The 25,210-nt window shown below is 35.7% G+C and overlaps 1 protein-coding gene across 5 annotated transcripts in view; it reads right to left on the bottom strand.

Annotated features, from left to right (window-relative positions):
- SLCO1C1 (solute carrier organic anion transporter family member 1C1) overlaps positions 1-19,735 on the bottom strand; it is a 75,411-nt gene extending 55,676 nt beyond the window's left edge. For 3 of the 5 annotated variants that reach the window (XM_047866456.1, XM_047866452.1, XM_047866455.1), the window contains exons 1-6: positions 19,591-19,735; positions 19,351-19,500; positions 18,923-19,058; positions 14,086-14,255; positions 12,514-12,655; positions 1,379-1,511 (exon numbers count right to left, since the gene is read on the bottom strand). In XM_047866456.1, the coding sequence (XP_047722412.1) occupies positions 1,379-1,511; positions 12,514-12,655; positions 14,086-14,214 (404 nt within the window). In that variant the 5' untranslated portion in view covers positions 14,215-14,255; positions 18,923-19,058; positions 19,351-19,500; positions 19,591-19,735. Of the gene's footprint in view, positions 1-1,378; positions 1,649-12,513; positions 12,656-14,085; positions 14,503-18,922; positions 19,059-19,350; positions 19,501-19,590 lie in introns of those variants that run through there. The other 2 variants (XM_047866453.1, XM_047866457.1) reach the window with 2 other exon arrangements.
- Between the last annotated feature and the right edge of the window lie 5,475 nt (positions 19,736-25,210).

The raw sequence follows: 25,210 nt of genomic DNA, 5'->3' as shown, positions 1-25,210 counted from the left end.
TAGATTTATTTATCCTCTGCAACTACTTTCTAATTTTATGTTTTTAAGTAATGGAATTCTTCCCCCCCCCCCACCTGGCAAACTGTTGCATGGGGGTTCAGTGACTAGAACAGATAGTAGTGTCACAGCTATTGATCAAGCAGGGATTAGGCAGAGTGAAGATCCATTCCCTCAGCCTTTTCCTTTGCTTGCTGTTTTTCCATTGACTCCAAATGGCACCTTTGTAGAACCTCAGTGATCCAAGGAAAACTTCTGCCTCATGAAAAGGAGGCTGGATAGGTGTTCAAAGAGTAGGCAGAAGTTCTGAAAACACCGATCTCTCTCCAAGTAAAAATGAAGGGGCCAGGGAAACTATCCAAATAAGTACAAGAGATCCCACTCAGAGGATTCTGTGCACTATCTTTATAGATTGACCACAGAGGTAAAAATCTGACTATATTTATATAGTAACTATACAAACTCCAAGAAAACGTTTGTACTATATCATACCTAAGTCTCTATAGCTCTAAAATGTCATGATACAATGATCTAGAGTGAACAGTATCAAAGTATTATTTGATATATAATTTTAAAAAACTATTATCTTGCTTCAAAACCTCTAGGTAGTCACTTCTCTCAGTTGGCAATAGGTAACCATGGATAAGGAAGGCAACATAGATATGCATGAAGTCAGAATACTTGTTTTAGGATTCCAGTTCTATAATTACAGGACACCTAACCTTGAAAAAGTTGACTAAGTCATGATCATTAGTCCTAAAATAAAAAGACAAACTGCTCTTCTACTTCACAGGTAAAGGTGAAATGATACAAAGATGGTGGAAAATCTTTGGAACTACTAAAGTTGTATGCAAGTACTAACAAACTTAGTAGCAAAAGTACCAAAAGCAGACTTCAGGGTTAAAGGATACCGACAACCTATACCTACTGAAAAAGTTCTATGAGATAGTATTTGGACACTGAATAGCTATTTGAATTGATAAAATACCCTTAGTCAATGATCTGCCAGTCAAGTGACCCAACATATTGTCAGAAGCATTCATTCATTACCCATTTGACATCTACCACAATACATTAATTTTTTACTTATTTTGTGTCCCCAGATAAATTATTTGAATGAAGACATATAGTGAAATTTCCCTTTAGTTTTTGCTGACATCGATACATAGCTATATATCAATTTTTTTTACAGATTATTAAATTTTAAGCAAACTTGTAAGTATTCTGAATTTTTTCTCAGAGGATATAACAAAAATAAGGTATAAATCATCATGCTTTAAGCCATGTGTGATTTTCTTAAATTTAAACAATTAATTGTAATTATAAAAAGGGAGCAATACAGTTGGTTAAATCAAGAAAAAGATAATTGCTTTAGACTTACTGCTGCATGAAGAACTGAGGCATTGCAATGAGCAGTGTTCCAACTCCCATGATTAGGCACCCTGTTCCGATTATTTTTGGCCTGTGAAGTTTGGCTCCAAAGTAGCTAACAAATGTTATAACTAAGAGATTCCCTTCAGATAAAGAATAAAATGTGCATCAGTTAGATAAATTAGAAAAAGTCATCAGCATATTAAATGCATGAATGTCTATAGCGGTTCTGGCAATTCTTTGTTTTAACTAAACTGTCTCCCCACCATTCTTCCCATCCTTTCTCTCTTCTCTTTAATCTGAGATGACTGTTGAAATTGTCTCCATGCTCATTACTTCAATTATTTCATCCATTTATCAAAATACTTTAATTATCAACACAACTACCTCATTGTCATCTACCCTGATTATTTGTCCTTTTAAAAGTGTTTTAACAGTAAATCAAATTGTAGAAGAGTTCCTTTAGGCGTTCTCTTAAGTTTTCCTCAATGATTGTGAAGTGAACCTTATTACTGTTTTTTCATTCATTAATATTTTTTATTAAAACTTGTCAGTTGCCCATTTGCTCTTAAAACATACATTACAAATTCTTGCTTCAGCAGATATTCCTTCTAAAAAAAGTATGATAAACACAACTGTACCTCACTTTATGAAATCAAATCATGAAATTCATATTAGTACAAAAAAGAATTTTTCTGCATGTAGAAGTTATGCTTTTTGAAAATGTCTCTAGAGAAGCATATGATAAATTACTTTTAGTTGATGATGGTGATGAGTGATTAAATATGCTTTAGGGAAAACGTCCTCATATTTTGCTGTACACAAAAACGGTGAAAGGTGGTGGTGACAGTAACAGAAACCTTAAAAATGCAGTATCTTGGAAGCTCCCAACAGATTCTGATTCCATGGATCTAGGGGTAGGTCAAGAAATCTGCATTTTTAAAACTAGCTCATATGTGCTGATGGAGATGGTTCCTGAAATACGGTTTGATAAACATTGTTTAGAATCTTAGATTTCAAAAGGCTTAAAGTTTCACTTCTTTGCATTTGGAATAGTCTTTAAAATCTTCAGTGCTAGACAGAGTAAGAAGTTAGCAATTCCCCAGCAATTGATTGTGATGGCTGATGGATAGTGCTGCTTTGAAGCTTTCTTCGATGTTTCCAATTTTCGAGCAAGACTGTGTTTGCTTACATCTGTAAGCAATCATCTAATTTACTACTGTTTGTTCACATTGCCAGCTTTAGTCAAATGCAAAAAGAGTAGCAATTTTTATAGACTTGAGGACAATAATGACAGTGAGAAAATTAGCTTGCACAGTGGCTCTAGGTTTTATGGCTTCAGAAAGAATTAAACTTGTTTTAATTTTCACAGGGGAAAAATATTGAGTATGAGATTTCTCATTCGGTATTTAAGCATTTAGTAGAAGAAACTTTGTATCATATTACATTGATAATTATGTCTATACTTTTGTTAATGTGTCACAGTGAATAAGCCAAAGTAAAGTAAAAGCTGACCTTCAGTTATAGGTAATGTATCCCTGCAACCAACATTACCTATTCTCCCCAACTCCCACACCACCAACACTTCACAATAAAGAACTCATGTTTACAGACTGTTTCTGTGTTACATTAGTGAGTATGCCAAAGACTACATAATACCATTTTAGCATCTATGATATCTATAGTGTTTTTGCTTTCTTTACTTTGTATCCCTCTGAGTTCTCAGAAGATACACATAGAAAATAAATGGCAATAAGTAATCTCTAAAAAACTAAATTGGATATCAAAATTCTTTCACATTTACTATCACTAGCTTCTGAAAACGACAACAGATCCAGAGTGTTTTAAAATGGTTTTACCAAGCTTTGAAGGAACAGATTCTCCCCACCTTCTCTTTCTTCCTTTCTCTCAGCGCGCGCGCACACACACACACACACACACACTACTTAGATAACAGAAAAGAAGCCATCCAACTCATAAGACTTATATACCCTTGAAACCAAACCTAGACAAGGACAATGAAAGAAAAGACCAAATGCAATTTGTTCCAGAAGTGCAAGGGTACCACCAAATAAGATAAAAATATATATTAATTTAATCATTGTATTAAAGAAGGAGAAAAATTCCATGGTTATCCTAACAGATGTAGTAAATGCATCCAATATAATTGGGTAAGAAAAATTTATGATAAGAAAAATATTTGAGCATATTAACTTTTAAAGTATATCTACACCTGGGTAGCTAAGTCACTTAAGTGTTCACCTCTTGATTTTAGCTCAGGTCATGATCTCATGGTTTGCGAGATCAATCCCCACGTAGGACTCTGCACTGACAGTGTGGAGTCTGCTTGGAATTCTCTCTCTCTCTTTGTCCCTCCTTCACTCATGCTAATTGATTAAACATTTTTTTTTAAATAAAGTGTATCTACCATATTACACTGCACACATATTACTTAATGGTGAATTTATAAAAGCATTTTCATTAAGGTCACATATGAGAAAAGAATGCCCATTGTCACTGCTTCTATTTAAGATAGTACTGAAGCCAAGGCAATAAGGCAAAAACAAACAACAGATCTAAGAATTGGAAAGAATAATATAAAACTGACTTCTGTCTCAGATAATATGATTGTCCATTCAGAAAACTCTACTATAGACATCTATAGACAATTAAAATGACACACATTTATACTATAAAGAATCCTGGGGCACCTGGGTGGTTTAGTTGGTTAAGTGTCTGACTCTTGGTTTCAGCTCAGGTTATGATCTCATAGTTGGTGAGTTGGTGCTGCTAAGCATAGAATCTGCTTGGGATTCTCTCTCTCCCTCTCTCTCTCTCTACCCTTTCACTGGTTGCTCTCTTTCAAAATAAATAAATAAACTTAAAAAAAGGAAAAAAAAAAGAAAATCCTAAAGACTCCATAAAACAACTACTAGAAATAATAAATAAATGCAGTAAAGTAACAGGAAACAAAATAAATAACCAGAAATTGGTAGCATTTCTATACAATAATGACAAAAGAGAAGAAAAGAGAAATTTTAAAAACAACACCATTTACAACTGGACTAAAAAGAATAAAATATGTAAGAATAAACTTAACCAAAGAGGCGAAAGAAGTATACTTCAAAAACCATAAAACACTGATGAAAGAAACTGAAGATGACAAGGTTACCTGGGTGGCTCAATAGATTAAGTATCTGACCTTAGTTTTGGCTCAGGTCATGATCTGATGGTTCATGAGTTCAAGCCCCAAGCCGGGCTCTGTGCTGACAATTGCAGAGCCTGCTTGGGATTGTGTGTCTCCCTCTCTCTCTGTCTCTCCCCCACTCGTGGGCACGCTCTCTCTCAAAATAAACAAACATTTAAAACTTCTTTAAAAAAACCCTGAAGATGACAAAAACAAATGGAAAGATATTCCATGCTCATAGATGGGAAGAGTTAATATCATTAAAATATTCATATTACCCAAAGCAATCTACAGACTCAATGCAATCCTTGTCAAAATACCAACACCATTTTTCACAAAACAAGAGAAAATAATACTAAAATTTGTATGGAGCCACAGAAGACTAGTGATCTTGAGAAAGAAGTACAAAACTGGATGTATCACAAAGTAGATTTCAAGATAACTACAAAACTGTAGCAATCAAAACAGCATTGTATTGGCACAAAAAATAGACACAGAGATCAAAAGAACAGAATAGACACCCCAGAAATAAACACAATTAAATGGCCAATTAATTCACAACAAAGGGAGCAGAAATATATAATGGGGAAGACAGTCTCTTCTATAAATGGTGTTGAAAAAACTGGACAGCCATATGTAAAAGAATGGAACTGAACCACTTTTTAATACCATACATCCAAATAAACTCAAAATGGATTAAAGACCTAAATTTGAGATCTGAAACAATAAAAGTCCTAGAAGAGAACACAGGTAGTAATTTCTCTGACATTGGCTGTAGCAAGATTTTTCTAGATCTGTCTCCTCATGTAAAGGAAACAAAAACTAAAATAAACTATTGGAACTATATAAAAATAAAAAGTATTTACACAGGAAAGGGAACCATCAACAAAACAAAAGATAACCCGCTGAAGGGGAGAAAATATTTGCAAATGATATATCTGACAAGGGTTAATATCCAAAATACATAAAGAATTTATATAACTCAACACCAAAAAAAAATCTGATTAAAATATGGGCAGAGGACCTGAATAGACATTTTTCCAAAGAAGACACACAGATGGCCAACAGACACATGAAAAGATACTCAACATCAGTAATCATCAGGGAAATGTAAATCAAAACCACAACGAGATATCCCCTTACACCAGTTAGAATGGCAACTATCAAAACGACAAAAAATAACAAGTGTTGGCAAGGATGTGGAGAAAAAGAAAACCTCATGCACTGTTGGTGGGAAGGAAAATTGGTACAGCCATGGTGGAAAATAGTATGGGGGTTCCTCAAAAAATTAAAAACAAAAATACCACAAGAATAATTTTACTGTTGTGTATTTACCCAAAGAGAATGAAAACCCTGATTAAAAAAGATGTATGCACCCTTATGTTTATTGTAGCAGTATTTACAATATCCAAGATATGGAAGCAACCCAGATGTCCATTCATAAATGAATGGATAAAGGAGGTGTGCACGTACACACACACACACACACACACACACACACACACACACACACAGGAATATTATGCAGCCATATAAAGGACAAGACTGTGCCATTTAGGACAATATGGATGGACCTAGTAGGTATAATGGTAAGTGAAATAAGTCAGACTGAGAAAGAAAAATACCATATGATTCTACTCATAAGTGAAATCTTACAAAAATGAACAAAAAGCAGAATAAGACCTTTAAATACAAACTGACAGTTGCCAGAGGGGAAGGATGGTTGGGCAACATGGATGAAGGGAAGAGGGAGACACAGTTTTCTTGTTATGCAATGAATAAGTCATGGGAATAAAAGGCACAGCACAAGGAATACAGTCAATAATACTGTAGTAGTGATATAATGGAAGAGATGGTAGCCACACTTGTGGTGAACACAACATAAAGTATAAACATGCCAAATCACTAAGTTGTACACCTGAAACTAAGGTAATATTGTGTGTCAACTATAAATTTTTTTAAAAAAAATTAACAAATTCAACAAGGTTTCTGCATAAATATATTAGATATTAACATTGTTCTAATGTTCCAGGAATTGCTAAATAGAAAATGTAACAGAAGACTATTGTTGTAAAAGCAATGATTAGAGGGACCTTTAGAGCATTGAATGCATATATTAGAAAAGGAGAAAAATTTAAAACCAGTAATCTAAGTTTCCACCTAGAAAATTAGAAAAAGAAGAGCCAATTAAATCCAAATGAGGCAGAAGAAAAGACATAATAAAAATTACAGCAGAAATAAATGAAATTGAGCACAGAAACTCAGAAGAGAAAATCAACAAAACCAAAAGATGATTCTTTGAAAAGATCAATGAAATCAATAAACCTCATGGGGCTCCTGGGTGGCTCAGTTTGGGTGTCCAACTTCAGTTTGGGCCATGATCTTGCAGTTTGTGAGTTAGAACCCCACGTTGGGCTCTGTGCTGGCAGCTCAGAGCCTGCTTGGGATTTTGTGTCTCCCTCTCTCTCTCTGCCCCTCCCCACTTGTGCTCACTCATGCTCTCTCTCTCTCTCTCTCTCAAAAAAATAATAAACATTAAAAAATTTTTAATAAAATGTATTTTTTAAATAAAAATATAAACCTATAGTCATGTTCACCAAGAAGAAAAAAGAGAAGATTCTAATAACTAATACCAGAAATGAAAAGGGAGACACTACTACAAACTTCATGGACATTAAATAATAAAGGAGGGGCGCCTGGGTGGCTCAGTGGGTTAGCTTCTGACTTCAGCTCAGATCATGATCTCAGGTTTGTGAGTTTGAGGCCCACAAAGGGGTCTGTGGTGACAGTTCGGAGCCTGAAACCTGCTTTGCATTCTGTGTCTCCCTCTCTCTCTGTCCCTCTACTGTTCACACTCTGTCTCTTTCAAAAAATAATGAACTTAAAAAAAATTTTTTTTTAAAGATAGTAAAGGAGTATTATGAACATTTCCATGCCTACAAATTTGATAACCTAAATAAAATAGACCTATTTCTTGAAGGACACAATCTGTTAAATTTCCCTAAGAAGAAATAGATAATATAAACAGGCCCGTATCTATTAAAGAAATTGAACCAATAATTAATGACCCTCTAAAACAGAAAGCACAGACTCCAAAAGATTCACTAGTGGATTTTACCCAGCACGTAATGAAGAAAGTATACCAATTTTCTATAATCTCTTTCAAAATATATAAGCAGAGGGGAAATTTCCTAAGTCATTTCCATGAGGCCAACATTGCCCTAATACTAATATTTCTCATGAACACAGGTAGAAAATTCCTCAACAAAATATTAGCAAATATTAGCAAATCACATCCAACAATATACAGAATTATTACCATGACCAAGTGGGATTTTTCGCAGATATATAAGGCTAGTTAAACATTAGAAATTATATTAATATAATCTATCACATCAACAGGCTAAAGAAGAAAAATCACATGCTCGTATCAGTAGATGCAGAAAAGCACTTGACCAAAATCCAACAACCATTCGTGATAAAAATTCAATAAACATGGAAGAGACACAAACTTCCTCAATTTGACAAAGAATATCTACAAAAATACATAGCTAACATCATACTTAATGATGAAAAACTCAAAGCTTCCCACTAAGATCAGGTACAAAGCAAGAATGTCCCATCTCACTATTACTTTTCATTACTGTATTGGAGTCCTACTTAATACAACAGGACAAGGAAAAGAAACAAGGGTACACAGACTTGGAAGGAAAAAATAAAAGTGTTTTTATTCCCAGAAGATATGATCATCTATGTACAAAATCCAAAAGAACTGACAAAGAAACTTCTGAAACTAACAAATGATTATAGCAGGATTGCAAGCTACAAGGTTAATACACAAAAGTCAACTGCTTTTTTACATGCCAGCAATGAACAAATGAACTTGAAAACCATTTACCTTATCATCCCCAAAATGAAATGCTTAGGTATAAATCTTAAAACATGTACGAGATATATGTGAGAAAAACTAAAAAACTCTGATGAAACAAATCAAAGAACTAAGAAAACAGAGAGGCATTTCATGTTCATGGATAGGAAGACTTGGTATTATCAAGATGCCAGTTCTACTCAACTTGATCTATTGATTCAATCTCAGTCAAAATCCCAGGAAATTATTTTGTGGATACTGACAAACTGACTTCTAAACTGACAACCTGGAGAGGCAAAAGACCCAGAATAGCCAACACAATATTGAAAAAGAACAAAGTTAAAGGATCAACACTACCAAACTTCAATATATACTATAGAGCCACATTAAACAAGATAGTGTAACAGTGGTGAACGGATAGACAAATAGATGGTGGAACAGAATACACAGACCAGAAACAGACCTACATAAATGTAGTTAACTGATCCTTAACAAAGGAGCAAATGTAGTATGAGAGAGCAAGAATAATCCTTCCAACAAATGGTGCTGGAACAACTGGACATCCACATGCAATAAAATGAATTTAGACACAAATCTTACACTCTTCATAAAAATAAAGTCTAAATATATGACAGACCTAAATGTAAAATGCAAAACTATAAAACTTCTAGAAGATAACTTAGGAGAAAAGCTAGATGACCTTAGGTTTAGTGATGACTTTTTAGATATAACATCAAAAGCATAATCTGTGACAAAAAAATGGATAAGCTGGCCTTCATCAAAATTAAAAGTTTCTGCTCTGTGACAGATAATGAAAAGAGGATAAAAGGACAAGCCACAGACTGACAGAAGACATTTGCAAAAGTCATATCAGATAAAGGACTGTTATCAAAAATATTCAAAGAACACTTAAAACTCAATAATAAAGCACAAACAGTGAGATTAAAAAATGGGCCAAATAACTTAACAGGTTACCAAAAAAGATTTACAGATAGCAAATAAACACGTGAAAAGATGTTGAACGTCATATAAGAGAACTGCAAATTGAGGTGCCAATTATATATCACTATGCACTTATTAGAATGACCAAAATCCAAAGTATAAAATGCTGGTGAGGGCATGGAGCAAAAGGAGCTCTTGTTCATTGCTGGTGAGAATGCAAAATGGCACAGAAGCTTTGGAAAACAATTGACAGTTTCTTACAATACTAAACATATTTTCCCCATATGATCCAGCAATTATGCTCTTTGGTATTTACCCAAAGAAGGTGAAAACATGTGCACACAAAAACCTGCCCAGGGATGTTTATAGCAGCGTTATTCATAGTTGCCAATGCTTTGAAACAATCAAGATGTCCTTCAGTGGATGAATGGATAAATAAACTAAAGCCTATCCAGAAAATGGATTATTATCCAGCACTAAAAAGAAATGAGCTATCCAGCTATGAAAATACTTGGTGGAACCCCAAATGCATATTACTAAGTGAAAGAAGCCAATTTGAAAAGGCTACATACTATATGACTCCAACTATATGACAATCTGGAAAAGGCAAAACTATGGAGACAGTAAAAAGATCAGTGGTTGCCAGAGGGTAGGGGAACATGATGAAAGAACAGGTAGAGCACAGGGATCTTTAGGGCAGGGAAAGTAGTTTGCATGGATATCTAGCATTTTATATATATATATATATATATATATATATATATATATATATATATACACACACACACACATATACATATATGTACACATATATGTGTACATATATACACATAGATAGATAGATATATAATGCTATATCTAGCATTATACATATATATATTTTTTCAATTCCTTAGAATATACAACACAAAGAGTGAACCTTAATACGAACTATGGTGTCTGAATGATAATGTTATGGTAGGTCCATCAGTTGTAACAAATATACCACTCTGGTGGGGGATCTTTTCATGGAGGAGGCTTTGTATAGGTAGGAGTAGGGTATATATGAGAAATCGCTGTACCTGCCACTTAATTTTGCTGTGAATCCAAAACTACTCTAAAAAACAAAGTTTTTATAATGTCTACATGAAGTTGATTAAATACTAAAATATGAAAAGCAAAACTTTTAAATATTTATAAGAATATATGGGAAAACTTTTGAAAGAAAGAGTATCTGGAAATATTAGGAAGTGATAATATAGAAAACATTTTATTTTCTTGGCAACTCTGCTGTTGCTGGAGAAAGACTTTGGTTTGAAAAAATACTTTACTTGGGAAAAAACTGAGTGCCTGTTGTGTGGACATTAGATAATAATGCCAACTGATGTCAAAGGATAAATGAGATTGTTCTGCAAAAAAGAAGAAATGGGAGCTAGAGACAAAGGTGATAGTGCATCCAGAATCCTGGAAGGAAGGAATGTGGAGAGAGGCAAGAGGAATAAATTAGGATTATGGTCAGGAAACCCACTTTTCTGAAAAACTGTGGATTGCAAACTACTGGAGAAAACCTAGTGATGTTTTGGAATAAAGGTTTGCAATGGAAGTGAGAGGATTTCAAAGCATTTTACTGTATCTAATTCAATAAACAGCTTCTATCCTTAGAATAGTCTGAAAGAATTAATATCAATTTATTCTCAGGGTCCTTTGTCACTTCTTGTGAAACGTTAGTACTCTGTATCAAATAAAGGCTCTCTCAAGTTGCATTAGGACCTGGGGACTTAAGAAAAAGTTTGGACCATATTCTAAGTCTCTTCAGCTCTAAAATGTTTTTATACTATAACCTAGAGTGAGCAAGAAGTACCACTTGGTATATAATTTTCTATCTGTTCATTCCTTCTTTTTGTGTGATTTGTTCTTTCAATTAGAACTAGTTGCCTCTTTATACTCATTTCTTCCTGTGATTATGTGTGTCATCCTTATCTTGACTCTCCATGGCCCTTCATTCAGTTTAGGGCTATAGACAGGACAGGCATCAAGTACTACATCAACTATCTAGGCCTGTCTACAGAATTTACTCAAGGGAGTGATATGATCAGATGTTTCAAACACTTGCTACAGAAAGTATGGCCCATTGAATAACAGCTTCATGTGATATGGGAGCCTGTTAGAAAGGCAGAGTCTTATTCCAATTTCTACAGACTCAGCATCAGCATTTTCACCACGTTGCCCAGTTATTCGGATGTACATTAACATTTGATTAGTACTGACCTAAGCATTCCCATTTTTTTGATAGGATGATGAAAGAAGGATTTGGGAAGAAAACCCTGAAGGTAAAAGGTTACCTTTTCATTCTTTTAATTAGTTTTGTGATATTCAGAGTAAGAACAGAAATATACAGGATGAACTAAAAAAGTCATTGTTGAAGAGTTGAAAAATATTTCCTCACATTTCTATAAGTTCACATGAGCTGAAACTGGAGCCATTAGAGCTTTTACTACATAAAGTATATATCTGAGTCCCAAGGTAGTAAGGACCCCAATTCTTTGTTTATTTTAACAAAGAATTACAGCCTTGTACCTTATCAATTCAGGAAGCTCTAGGTGGAATTATACTCTTTAAAGTACTTCCAACACAGTGATTACAATCATTTGGTCTTTTTAAGTGCCAAGAGGAAGTCTATAGTCAAATGCTACCCAAAGACACATGAGAGTAGAAGTTTTCTTGCCTGCTTTGCTCTACTGTTCTCGTTAATAAGATTTTTTTCTAGGTCACTGGGCAGAAAACTTATTTTATGGTTTCACTTCTTAAATCATTACAATAAAGATTTGTACAACCCATGTGAATTCTTCCAAATTTTGAATCACAGGGCTTTCAGGATATAGAACTCTTCTGTAAAGACAGTTCCTGAATATTTTTAACTCAAAATCCCAATAGCATCTCACCCTCTCCTCTAGGAAAGTCTCTCACTCTGATTGGAAACTCTGAATTGTGTGTCATATAATAGTGAACACCTGGCCTCCACTGTAACAGGTCCTAGTAAATTCTGTCTAAACATGAATTTACAGAGAGAGTCTGATCCTAGCAACAACAGAATGCAGTGAGGATGTCATTTAGTAACGCCTAGAAGACCTTGTACTTAAAAGTAAAGCCATGTGTCTGCAATACCTACCGATTTCAAAACTACCATCAATAACTCCCACCAGTGAAGAGGGGATATCAAACCTTCTCTCTATCTGAGTGATGGTGCTCTTCAGATAGCCTTCTGCCAATGCTTTGGCAAAGTAAACGAAAGACAAGGCACCCAAAAATACCTGGAAAATATGACAAGTCACACTTAGTCTGACTCCAGCTTGACATACATGTGGAAACTTACTAAACAAACAGACAAACAAGAATGCAAACCAAGAACAATCTAACAAGCTTGTTATCACTGAAGATTTCTCTCAAGGATGGGTACAGGCTTTCTTCAGCCTCAAGCTCATGCAGATTCCTAAAAATATAAATTCTGAAATATATTTCATTCAGAATGTATATTGAATTCTGCTTTTTCCCTTCTTTCCACCCCCTCCCCTCAAGGATACTTGAAGGAGTCTTGGCTTTGAAAAAAAGATCCACTGTATGGTGAAGCAAAGAGGGAAGGAACCATACATAGGTAAGAAAATAAAACAAGGATATAAATCAAACACTTAACATCTTATCAAGTCTAGTACTCATGACTGTTTCACAGTCATAGCAGGAACATAGCAGACCAAAAAAAGTACAACTATCCTTGTGCTTGAGTTCATATTCAAGTTAAATTCATTCTCAAATGAATGTTTTTTTAATAGCTGGCTTATGTATTTTGCCAGACCTGAGTCTGTGATGGAATATCCATAGAACAGATGAGCACTTGTATGAAAACACACACATATATTTGCTAAGCAAATGTTTGGTACAAAGAAAGAACAGGAATTTGGGAGTCACACTGAGCACCATTTAAAAAGCAACACTAGGGGCGCCTGGGTGGCTCAGTCGGTTAAGCGGCTGACTTCAGCTCAGGTCATGATCTCTGGGTCCGTGAGTTCAAGCCCCACGTCGGGCTCTGTGCTGACAGCTCAAAGCCTGGAGCCTGTTTCAGATTCTGTGTCTCCCTCTCTCTGACCCACCCCTGTTCATGCTCTATCTCTCCCTGCCTCAAAAATAAATAAAACGTTAAAAAAATTTTTTTAAATAAAAATAAAAAAAATAATAAAAAGCAATGCTACCCTTTACTGTGCAGCAAGGAAAGTTCAAAATTTTCATTTACAAAATGGGAATAGATGGACATTTCATAGATTAAATGCTATCACTATACTTAGCATAATATCTGGTACATGGTAGAAATTGAATAAACGTTAGTTTCTTCTCTCTCATTTCACTTTAGGAGGGGCATTGAAATGGGGCCCGAAAGTAATATGCAGTAACAACCTACATGGTAGAGAGAGACTACTGCTTTCACTGCCTGATAAAGTGTGGTTTCAATAAGTTGCATCTAAGATCGCTTTTTAAAAAGGAAAAAAAAATTCTTGCTTCTAACTACATATGGAAAATAATTGCATAGAAACATGAATTATAAAATTGTGTAGCAAACATCTGGATGGAGAGTCAAAAACATGGACTCCACCAAATAATTCCCCAACACCCCCTCCCCCCCCTAATTCTTTGTTACTCTTTAGTTCACTACATAGGGTTATTTGTTGTTTACTGTTGAACTGCTTGTTACCTTCAGTTCACCACAGCACTGTTGTTTCCCCTTTGAGGAAGAATATTCTGTTGTTAAGGAAGGTCGCCCGACAGGTTGCATTGAACTTTTGCAGAATAACTGGATATTTTCTTTGGATGAAGTGTCCATTATGAAAATATTCCTTGACTCTGATCCTGTCAAGGTTGCTTCTGACAGTAAAAAAACAAAACAAAACAAAAATTCAAATCCACTGTTTATTAAATAATGTTTTTATTTCACAGATCACAATTCTGGAGACATAGCTTGATATAAGCTACCTTATTTTACCACAGAAGTTGGCAAAATTTTTCAATTAAAATTGACCAGTATATTTGATTAACTAATCCAGCTATCAGGACTCTGTAGCCAACATTCTTTCTCAATCCCTCCAGCTTAAGCCTCATTATGGCAAAGAATAAATTTAAATGTTGTCTTTGGAATAAATAACGAGGCAGAATTTTGCAAACTTTGTGGTCTTGCCAGCTTAAACTAGAAGCAAGCAGGAAAGGAAGAGGCATTCAACCATTTGAATATTGATTCATTAAAATTAAGTCATTAAAGCCTTTTAATCTATCTTAACAGAATGGGTAGAAAAGATTGATGCCCCTTATAGGTCCCTGTAGCACACTGTTATTCCTATAGGTCTGCAGCATCCAAAGTAAGGTTTAAAATATGGCAAAAAAGAGAAGAGGACCAATTTATGTATCATGTTAGTTTGACACACAAGGAAGGAGCATGATTTGTGCCTCAGGCTTACATTTAATTCAGGCAAAAGTTACTTTAGTGCCTTAAAAAAAGATGGCCTCCCTTCCTATGTTTAATTTTCCATCCTCCTGTCCTTACCAAGCCCTGGACAGTTTCACATGCTCTGAACCTATTTTCTCCTATTCATATCCGTATTTACTTTTTTAGGATTCTGCATGGCTCAATACCTGCCTGAAAAAATAAATTAAGTGAAGAGATTGAAAAAACAAAATAACTTCTGGATCACCCTAATGATGCATTTGTATGTTAATATAAATCTTGCATATTTTCATAAAACTAATTAAAGGAATAACATTAGGAGTAAAATTTAATGTATTTAGAAATTTAGGCTTATTCTGCCTATGAATATATTACCTTGACTTTATGTAATACTTATTCTGTGTTTCCTAAACCTCATCCTTCACAGTTTGAATTCATAGATAATTTCTCAAAACTGAAAAATCAAGAATTTATTTTGAAATACGGAATTAAATATCAAAAGTAAGACCTGAACAATTAAAACTGGAGGGGATTCCTCTAGGGAGTGAGAAATGAGTGGAGAAGGGTAAAGCAAGGGCCTGTTTCTTTCTTTTTTTTTTAGTATTAGATATTTAGATTATTTGATTTTTAGATTATTTGATACATACATTTAACTTTTAAGAAATGGGCAAGGAAAATTGAGTGAAACAGGAAAAAAGTTAAAAACCAAAGAACTAAACAAAGAGCAGATAATACTAAGCAAGATCAAAAGACAAAGACCCATTGGGGTGCCTGGGTGGCTCAGTGGTTAAGCTAAGCATCCCACTTCAGCTCAGGTCATGATATGGCAGTTCTTGAATTCGAGCCCCATGTTGGGCTCTTGTGTTGACAGCTCAGAGCCTGGAGCCTGCTTCAGATTCTGTGTCTCCCTGTCTCTCTGCCCCTCCCCTGCTCATGCTCTCTCTCTCAAAAATAAATAAAGATTAGGGGCGCCTGGGTGGCGCAGTCGGTTAAGCGTCCGACTTCAGCCAGGTCACGATCTCGCGGTCCGTGAGTTCGAGCCCCGCGTCAGACTCTGGGCTGATGGCTCAGAGCCTGGAGCCTGTTTCTGATTCTGTGTCTCCCTCTCTCTCTGCCCCTCCCCCGTTCATGCTCTGTCTCTCTCTCTGTCCCAAAAATAAATAAACGTTGAAAAAAAAATTAAAATAAATAAATAAATAAAGATTAAAAAAAGAAAAGACAAAGACCCAAGAATACAATATCAGTGAGCTCTAAACATAGATGTTTATAAGTATAAAACATAGAAATTATGCACAATATATAGAAATAACTTCAAAGTCTTGACCAAATAGGTAACTTTCTGGCAAATATTAATTACCTGTACTGATACAGCCGAGAAAACAAAAATAGCCAAGGGAACCATTAACAAAAATACGCTGAAACTATCCTCTAAGCAAAAATACTAAGGACAGATCCCTTACACAAGAATACTAAGGAGTAGTTTAGTAAGGGATACCCTTCAAAGAGAAAATATTAGGTAATTAAAACAGATGATAAAAATCTCTATTCATTTAAAAACGTCAGAGTTATATTGAGCAAAATCTCATTTAGATAGCACAAGGAAAAAAAACACTTCAGGTGAAACTTAGAGATGCTAAAATTTTAAATAAAATACTAGTAAATCCAAATTAATTTATATTCTGTAATTAGGATCTAGTTTACAAATGTAACAATATTAGGAATTTTATTTACCAAATCATTACATTAATGAATGTATACATTTATAATGTTACATGTTATAATGAATATCAAAACATCACATTGTACATCATAAATTTAGACAATTTTTGTCAGTCACATCTCAAGAAAGCTGAAAAAAATCAAAATAAAAAAAACAATAAAGTTTCAGTAGATGCCAAACACCAGGTGATAAAATTTAACATCCATTTCTGATTAAAAAAAAAACACAACTTCTAAGAAACTAAGGACATAGAGATTCTTCTTTACCGTGTTCTGATACCCAAGGTCAACTTCTTATGTCCACTGAGTCACTGAAACTAGTTTTCCAGAACAATGTTTTGTCAGAACAATGAAAAGGGAGTCTGAGAAACATTGGGTTATCCAATGTTACATAGGTTTCTCTGCTAAAAGACTACTGAGTACCTGTACCTTCATTAAATTGCTGGAGACACACTGCCAATAATAATAATAATAATAATAATAATAATAATAATAAAAGTCAAAACATCTAAATGACCTAAATGTCTAACAAATTATGGTCTATTTATGCAAGAAAATCTTTTGAAGCCTTTAGAAATTAGTGTAAAGAAGTAAATACAGCTATATAGAATATTTTTATTATAGAGCTGATTTTAAAACTTCATGGTACAAAACAATATACATAATACGCTATTTTACAACAGAAGCATACATTTTCACATGTGTATATGCATAGAAACGAAGTTTCAGAAAGTCTAGATATAAAGAAAAAGTTAACACATTATTTGTGGTTGGTGACACTGTAGGCAATGTTTTAAAAATGTTTTGTGTTTCATATTTCCTAATGTTTCTATAATGAACATACAAAAATATTTTAAACATTAAAGATGTAAAAATATCACCAAGCAAGGAATATATACCAGAAAAAATTTAAATTTAATTCAAATTGGCCTACTGTTTTAGAGCTTCAATATATTATTTCTGGCCAGTTATAATAAAGCCAATGGACCAGAACAAATTCTTTAATAATTAAATATACTATCACTTATAACAAATCTATCTTTAAAAGATTCAAAGGTTACATCTAGAATGCTAATGCTAAAGAGAAAAACAATCATGTTGCAAACAATATTAAAACCTTGAGACACCAAAACACACTGTCTTCTTATATTTGGGAGTGTTGACACAAAAATCACTTCTAATCTAGAAGTAATGACAAAAATAAGAAAGCTATAGTCATCTTAGTTGATGTTGTGTTAGGGCAAAATAGGATTCAGCTTAGAACACTGGCACTGGATATTTTCACTGAAAATGTCATTTCATCTTGATGGCTAATTTGCATATCACCTCAAGAATAGTCTGTTTCAAGGACACCATGTTTATGAGTATTGAGCTCTTCATTCCTGTGTGAGAAGAAGAAGGAAAGCTCAAGGACATGAATGGAAAGATCCTCCAGATTTTCTCCCTCTCTCTATTCATTTGCAGTTGCAGCAGTAGAGCAAAGGCACACAACTATTTAGAAGGATTCGCATTTGGCAAATCCTTAATTGTTCTTCCACCACTTGAACAGATTCCTCCAGGAAAAGAGTTATGGCAAAGTTTTCATCCAACATCCTGGGTTGGAGTAGATCTTACTCTGGAGGCCAAAGAAAAAGAAGCCAACTGCTTTTCATTTTTTTCACTTAAAAAAAAATGACAGAATTCTCTGTTCATATGAGTTTGAAAATGAATCTTCTGGTCTTGAAAGAGCACAGATAGCCTGAAAGGGTGTAATTGGATCACACAGAAGCCCTGAAGCTCTGTGCCATAATCCTGTGACATAGATTCCATCCATAGTCAAACTCCAAAGACTGCCAGAGAGAAAGTCAGAGAGCAACCCCCAACACCCTCTTCTTTTAGTCTCATGAGGAAACCCTCTGGACTAGCTTATCTTCTGGACACCAAATAATGTCATGGTACTTGCTAATACAAACTGTGAGTTGTTAAGAAAGCTAAGCCCCCTAATACAAGTAATTGTTTGTGTCAGATTCAGATTTAACAAGTACTATTTATGTGCCAGGTGAATTATATACTTTTGGCTGATCCTTAAAACAACTCAGCAAGGTTAGCATTAGAATTCCCATTTTATAGAAAATTATACAACTCAGAGCTGTTAAGTGACTTGTCAAGAACTACCCAACCAATAAGCATCAGAGTCAAAATTTGAACCAGATCTGAGTTGATCTGACTTTAACCTGTGTCCTTTCCTATTTCTATTAACCTGACAAGGGCCCAATTTTAATGGTGTGTATGGATAAGATACTTGTAGTGCAGAACTGAAGGGTTTATTAGCTGCTCTCCTATGAGAATCTGGTGTGATAGTCACAAAATACAAAAGCAGAGAACTAAATCTTACCTGGAGGTGGAGATCAAAGACAGCCAATTCCTCTCAACTTGCTCAGCAAGAGGCTGGACCCCAGTCCACAGACTGAAAGAGGAAACTGGGGTGAATTCTACAGCAGCTCTGAGCAGTTCTGCCAGGTGGGGAGAGCCTGGATGGACACAGACAGAGCAAATTAGGGGAAAGAAAAGATGAAGGGCATGGTCTCACCCCTGGGCAATTTCGACTCTTTCCTCTTTCCTCCTGGCCTCTTTTCTCTGGCAGTCTGCAGAGAACAGGCCACGCTGGCAAAGCCACTGACGTGCATCTCAGCTCCCAGGGCACAGAGAGAGCTGAAGCTTTTGAGCCATTTCTTTGCAATTTGCTGCAAGTTTAAGGCCACACGTGATAAAGCTTTCTGTATGGGAGAGAGTGAAAAGAGAAAAGACCACTTGTGATCTTACTTGCTGATTCCCAGAAACAAAACTCTGCAGGGGGCAGAGGGGAAGGGAACAGAAGCAGGAGGAGGGGCGGAAGTCTGTAACAAAGATCCCTCCTTCTCCTTCCAAGAAGTTTTTAAGCCAGCTGCTCCTTGAGACATCATTGGGATACTTCTGTTTAAAAAAAAAAAAAAAGGCTCATAGGCTAAATCTCTGTGTGGTTTCTTTTCCCACTGGGATTCCAGAATCTTAGGGAACACATACCAGGTCAGGATCAAGGCTCTGCAGAGTTCTTTCTAGAAAGAGTTCTCAGACACAGGATCAGTTGCTCACATCCACAATTTATGAGGATCCAATAGAAAAAGAAAAAAAACAAAACAACATTGGATTTTTCAGCATCCACTTGTTTATGCTATCTAAATTCTAAGGAGAGAAAACTCCTTGCACTGAAAAATTCTAAAATTACAATAAATTCTTTTTCCAAGAGTACCATTTTAGGAGGATTCTGAGCCATATCAGCTTGCATTTGGTTATGGTAATAAATGAATTTGCTACCGGTATCATCCAAGATCCATCATATTCTTAAATGGCTGTGACTCTGACCTGGTCACTAAACTTTACTGAATTCCAGATTCTTCCTCTGTGAAGCAGAATTTTTATTCAAAATAAAATAGATTCATGGGGCTCTCTTAAAGATTAAATTATATGAGCTATTCAGAAGTATATTCCAAATAACAAAATGTTATAAATGACTGGAAAGTATCATCATTACATATACAATTTCAGTTCACACAATGGTAAGGATCATTAACCAAAAATCAAAGGTTATAAGCACATTTCACTACAAATGAAAAAAAAAGGATACAAATAAAGTGATAAATCTCACAATGAGGCAATGGTACATTCAGATTCTGAAAGACCAAATATTTTATTTTAGCAATCAAACTAGCTTTTGCTAGTGAGCAAGCATTGCAATAGATCTTGTATTTTCAATGTGTTTAACAGTGTGGTCATTAGTGCATTCAAAGGGAAGCAGTGTTTACTATCCCAAAGTGCAAAGAGCCTACGTTTCCTCACCAACAAATGGAATTTTCCCAAGAGTGTAATTTGGTCTACCTCAGCTTACTCAAGTTCACTCTCTAACATGATTCCTTTTCTGACCTCTTCAGTCCACAGTTAAAGTTACAGTTTTGAATGTACATACTACTTACTTTACACAATATTCAGCACTTCTCATTTGTAGTCTTTCATTGGACTATATCCTACTTCCGTATTTTAGATCAGCAAACTTTTCCTGCAAAGGGTCAAATAGTAAGTGTTTTAGGTTTTGCAGGCCATATAAACTTTACCATAACCACTCACCTCTGCTGCTGTGGTGTGAAATTAACCATAAATGAATGAGTTTTCTAGGGCTGCATTAACAAAGCCCCCACAAACTGGGGAGCTTAAAACTTCAGAACTTTATTATCTCAGTTTTGGAAGCTAAAAGTCCAAAACTAAGGTGTCAGCAGAGCCATGCTCCCTCTGAAACCTAAAGAAGGGATTCTTCCTTCTCTTCTACTGTCAATGTTTGCTGACAATTGTTGGAATCGTAGATTCATTACTTTAATCTCTGCCTCTATTGTCTCATGACCATTGTCTCTTATGTGTCTCTGTCTTCTCCTATTCTGAAAAGGACAGTCACAGTGAATGAGGACCCATTCCAGTGACCTCATCTTAACTTGATCACATCTGCAAAGACCCTATTTCCAAATAAGGTCACATTCACTGATACAGGGCATTAGGATTTCAACATATGTTTTTAGGGGGGAGGACACAACTTAACCCATATCATTCATATTGTCATTTCCCTACTTACCTGAGTTGTTTCACATAACTGTTTTAATCACTCACTTGCACAGCGCATCACTTCCTTTGTCCATTGGTCAATTTGTTCTTCCTTGACAAACCACAGTTGGGTTAAATTCAAATTTCTCTCCACTCTGTATTTACACCCACACTGTTTTAAATAGTTGAATAAAAACTCATTAACATGACATAAGGGCTTATCTTAAATTTATGACCACTGACCTCACTGGGTCTTAGAGGCATTGTTAAGCATAACTTTTAATAACTTAATCTCTTTCCCTTTCTTCCAAGTGACTTCTCTCAAACCCTCAACATTTCTTTCCCAATTTTCATTATCAGCTGATGACCTTGCTTAGGGAACTCACTGATGAAATCAGGAGAGAAATATTGTACTCTTCCCCCACCACATTTACTCTCCATCTGCATTTGTATTCATCTGATTTGTTTCCTCTTCTATTCCTATGGTTGCATGGTCCATGTTTCTAAGACCAAGCTTTCATCTGTACTCCTTACCTAAAATTCCTCTTCTCCAATTCTTGACCCACCAGCTCTTTTTTTTTTTTTTGCCTCCACAACTCTACCACAACTACTTTCATAAATAACATCAAAGGCCTTCACATTAATAAATTCAGCAGTTTCTGGGCTTCATCTTCATTGAGCTATTAGCAGAATTGCATACCATTGATTGTGTCCTCTTTAATCCATTCTCTTCACCCGGTTTTTATAACCCCACACTCTCTTTGTTTTCCTCCTGGCTAAGTGGTCATTTTCTGTTAGTATTCATTGCCACAGCATTCCACAGTTCAGTCCTTAGAATATCTTCTTTGCCCTATCTACATATAATCCCAAATCACCTCATCCAGGCTCATGGCTTAAAATGTCATTTATAATTTAAGATGAACCAGGTTAAGAAAAACTTGGTAGTCCTATATTTGAAGCAGGAGTTTTCAGTCTGAGTGACATATATCTTAGCTCTGCACTGAAAAGGTCTAAAACCAATGATCAACCAGTAGCAATAAATGCAACCAGCACTGAATTGGGTCTATAAATGCTATATAAAAGGAATTATGGCTTCTCAATATGTGATTACTACCAGGTCTGAGAATATAAGATGAGCCCAGAATATTTGTCATACAAAAAAGCAGGGAGGCCTTGAAGACTAGATTGTGCCCCAGTCACTCATGGGCGAATTTGAACAAGCTCCCACTAACCAACTGTAGGAAATTTTCATCGTTAAGAAAAGTAATTGTAATGGTTGAAATATACAGAATGTTTAAATTCATGAATTCATAGCACTCCAAAAAAAGAACATGTTAAACTCTGGATGCTTCTAAGGAAACACTTCAATACATTTAAAACTGGTACTTAGGAGAAAAATTGCATTTATCCTGTCTTTCCTAGTCATTAGAATCATTAAAATGTGAAGATATTTTTTTTCTGTATAGAAGTATTCCAAATAATGAACAAAAAAAGGATGAAAGAATTAGAATACCATAATTTTCAAACCTCTAATGAATTAATGCATCTAGGTAATGGTCACCAACGATCAGTAACAATACAAAAAAGAAGGAGCTATTTTAAATATCTCAATGGACGCTAGAAACTTGAAATATCACCTCTGAAATAGCACTCTTCCCTAGTTCAAAAAAAATCTTACCAAACCTCAGTTTAGATCTAAATATCAGTTCTTAAGAAATCTAGGGAAGAGAGGAGTGAGTGCCTGGGTGGCTCAGTTGGTTAAGCCTCCGACTTTGGCTCAAGTCATGATCTCATGGTTCATGAGTTTGGGCCGTGCATCCAGCTTTCTGCTGTCAGCACAGAGCCCACTTCAGATCTTCTGTCCCGCACTCTCTCTACCCCTCCCCTGCTTGCGCTCTCTCAAAAATCAATAAGTGTGTGGGGAAAAAAGGAAGAAGAAATGCAAGGAAGAGAAGAACATGCTAAATGAAACTATAAAGGTGCAATCAGCAAAACCCAAAATGAAGACTCTCATTAAGACAAACAATTATTTTTTTTTCCCAACCAAAAGTGCAAGAAAGAAAGGAAATGGGTCCAATTAATAAATGGACCATAGACCTTAAAAGACACCTCATCAAAGAGGATATAAAGATGGTAAATTAGTATATGAAAAGATGTTCCACATCATTAGTCATCAGGGAAATGCAAGTTAAAGTGACAGTAGGACACCAATACACGCCTATTAGAATGGCCAGATTCCAGAACACTGACAACACCAAATGCTGGTAAGGACTTAAAGCAACAGGGACTCTCACTCATTGCTGGTGGGAATATAAAATGGTACACACACTTTGGAAAACAGTTTAGTGGAATCTTATAAAACTAAACATATTCTTCCCATAAGATCCAGCAGCCACACTTCTTGGTATTTACTCAAAGAGTTGAAAACTTACATCCACTCAAAAACCTGCAACACAGATGTTTTTAACAGCTTTATTCATAAAGGCTAAAACTTGCAAGTAATCATTTTGTCCTTCAGCAGGTAAGTAAATAAATAAACTGTGGTCCATCCAGACAGTGGAATAGAATTCAGTACTAAAAAGAAATGAGCTATCCAGCCATGAAAAGACATGGAGGAACTTTAAATGCTTATTTCTAAGTGAGAGAAACCAACCTGAAAAGGCTACATACTGTATGATTCCAACTATATGACATTCTGGAAAAGATAAAAGTATGAAGATAGTGAAAGACCAGTGATGGGCAGAGGTTAGGGCTGGCAGGGGGCGGGGGGCGGTGATGAACAGGCAGAACACAGAGAATTTTTAAGGCAGTGAAAATACTCTCTATGATACCATAAGGACAGATACATGTAATTATACATTTGTCCAAGCCCTTATAATGTACAACACCAAGAGCAAATCCTAAGGTAAATAATGGACTTTGGGTGATTTAGGATGTGTTCATAAATGGTCCATAAATGGTAAGTTCATTAATGGTAACAACTGTGTCACTCTGATAGTGAGATTGGTAATGGGGAAGGCTGAGTGTACAGGGGGCAGGGGTATATGGGAAATCTCTGTACCTTCCCCGCAGTTTCACTGTGGGCATGAGCTTCCATCATGTGGAACAACCATGTGGCTAATATGCCTTCTTTATTTTCACTGTGTTCCTCATCCTATTCATGATTTGTAGAAGACATAATTAGAGCCCCCAAAGAAGTCCACCCCATCATCCCCAGAAAATTATAAATATGCTAAGTTACATGGCAAGAGATTTTTCAAATGTAATTAAAGATCTTAAAGTAGGGAGATCCTCTTGGATTATCTGGGCCCAATATCATAACATGAGCCCTTAAAAGGAGAGAACTTTCCTAGCTGGAGACAGAAGGATGCAGCAGAAGTCAGAAAGTCTCAAAGTGTAAGAAGGAATCAGGTGACATCACCAGTTTGAAGATGACGAGTGGTGAGAGAAGCAATGCCTACAGGAAAGAAGTTGCCTGAAGACCCTGAGAAAGGCTCTCAGACATCAGCTGGCAAGGAATGGGGGACCTCAGTCCTATACTACAAGGAACTGCATTCTGCCAACCACCTAAATGAGTTTAGAAGTGGATTCTAGAGACTTCAGAGAGGAGTCCAGGCTGGCCAACACTTTGGCAAATACTTGATTTCAGTCTTGTGAGAGACCAGAAGGAGAGTCCTGCCAAGTCCCTCTAGACTTCTGACTGGCCAAGCTCTGACCCAATAAGTCACCATTGTTGTGGTAATTGATTGTTGGTTTGAAGTCACCAAGTTTGTGGCAATTGATTATAGCACAAATAGAAAATGATTACGTAATCGTTAATTACTTTGCACTCTCTGAAGACCAGGATTTCTCTGAATTCACCTTTGGCATCTTACAGGGAAAGGGCAGTCAAATTGACAGTAGAGTAAGCACAAAGTATGAACCAATATGTTCTCCCTATGCCCATCCAGCTCTAACTGGCCCCAATAGCTCAAAAGATCTCAGCCAGCATGGGCAGCCTGATAATTCTTCAAATCTGACAAATTTCACCAGAAGTGGACCTTGGGCTCCTTTATAA

The sequence above is a fragment of the Prionailurus viverrinus genome, chromosome B4 (genome assembly GCF_022837055.1).
Source record: "Prionailurus viverrinus isolate Anna chromosome B4, UM_Priviv_1.0, whole genome shotgun sequence".
Taxonomy (NCBI): Eukaryota; Metazoa; Chordata; class Mammalia; order Carnivora; family Felidae; genus Prionailurus; species Prionailurus viverrinus.
Note: the sequence above shows the minus strand (reverse complement) of the source record. Positions and strands in the feature narration are given on the sequence as shown.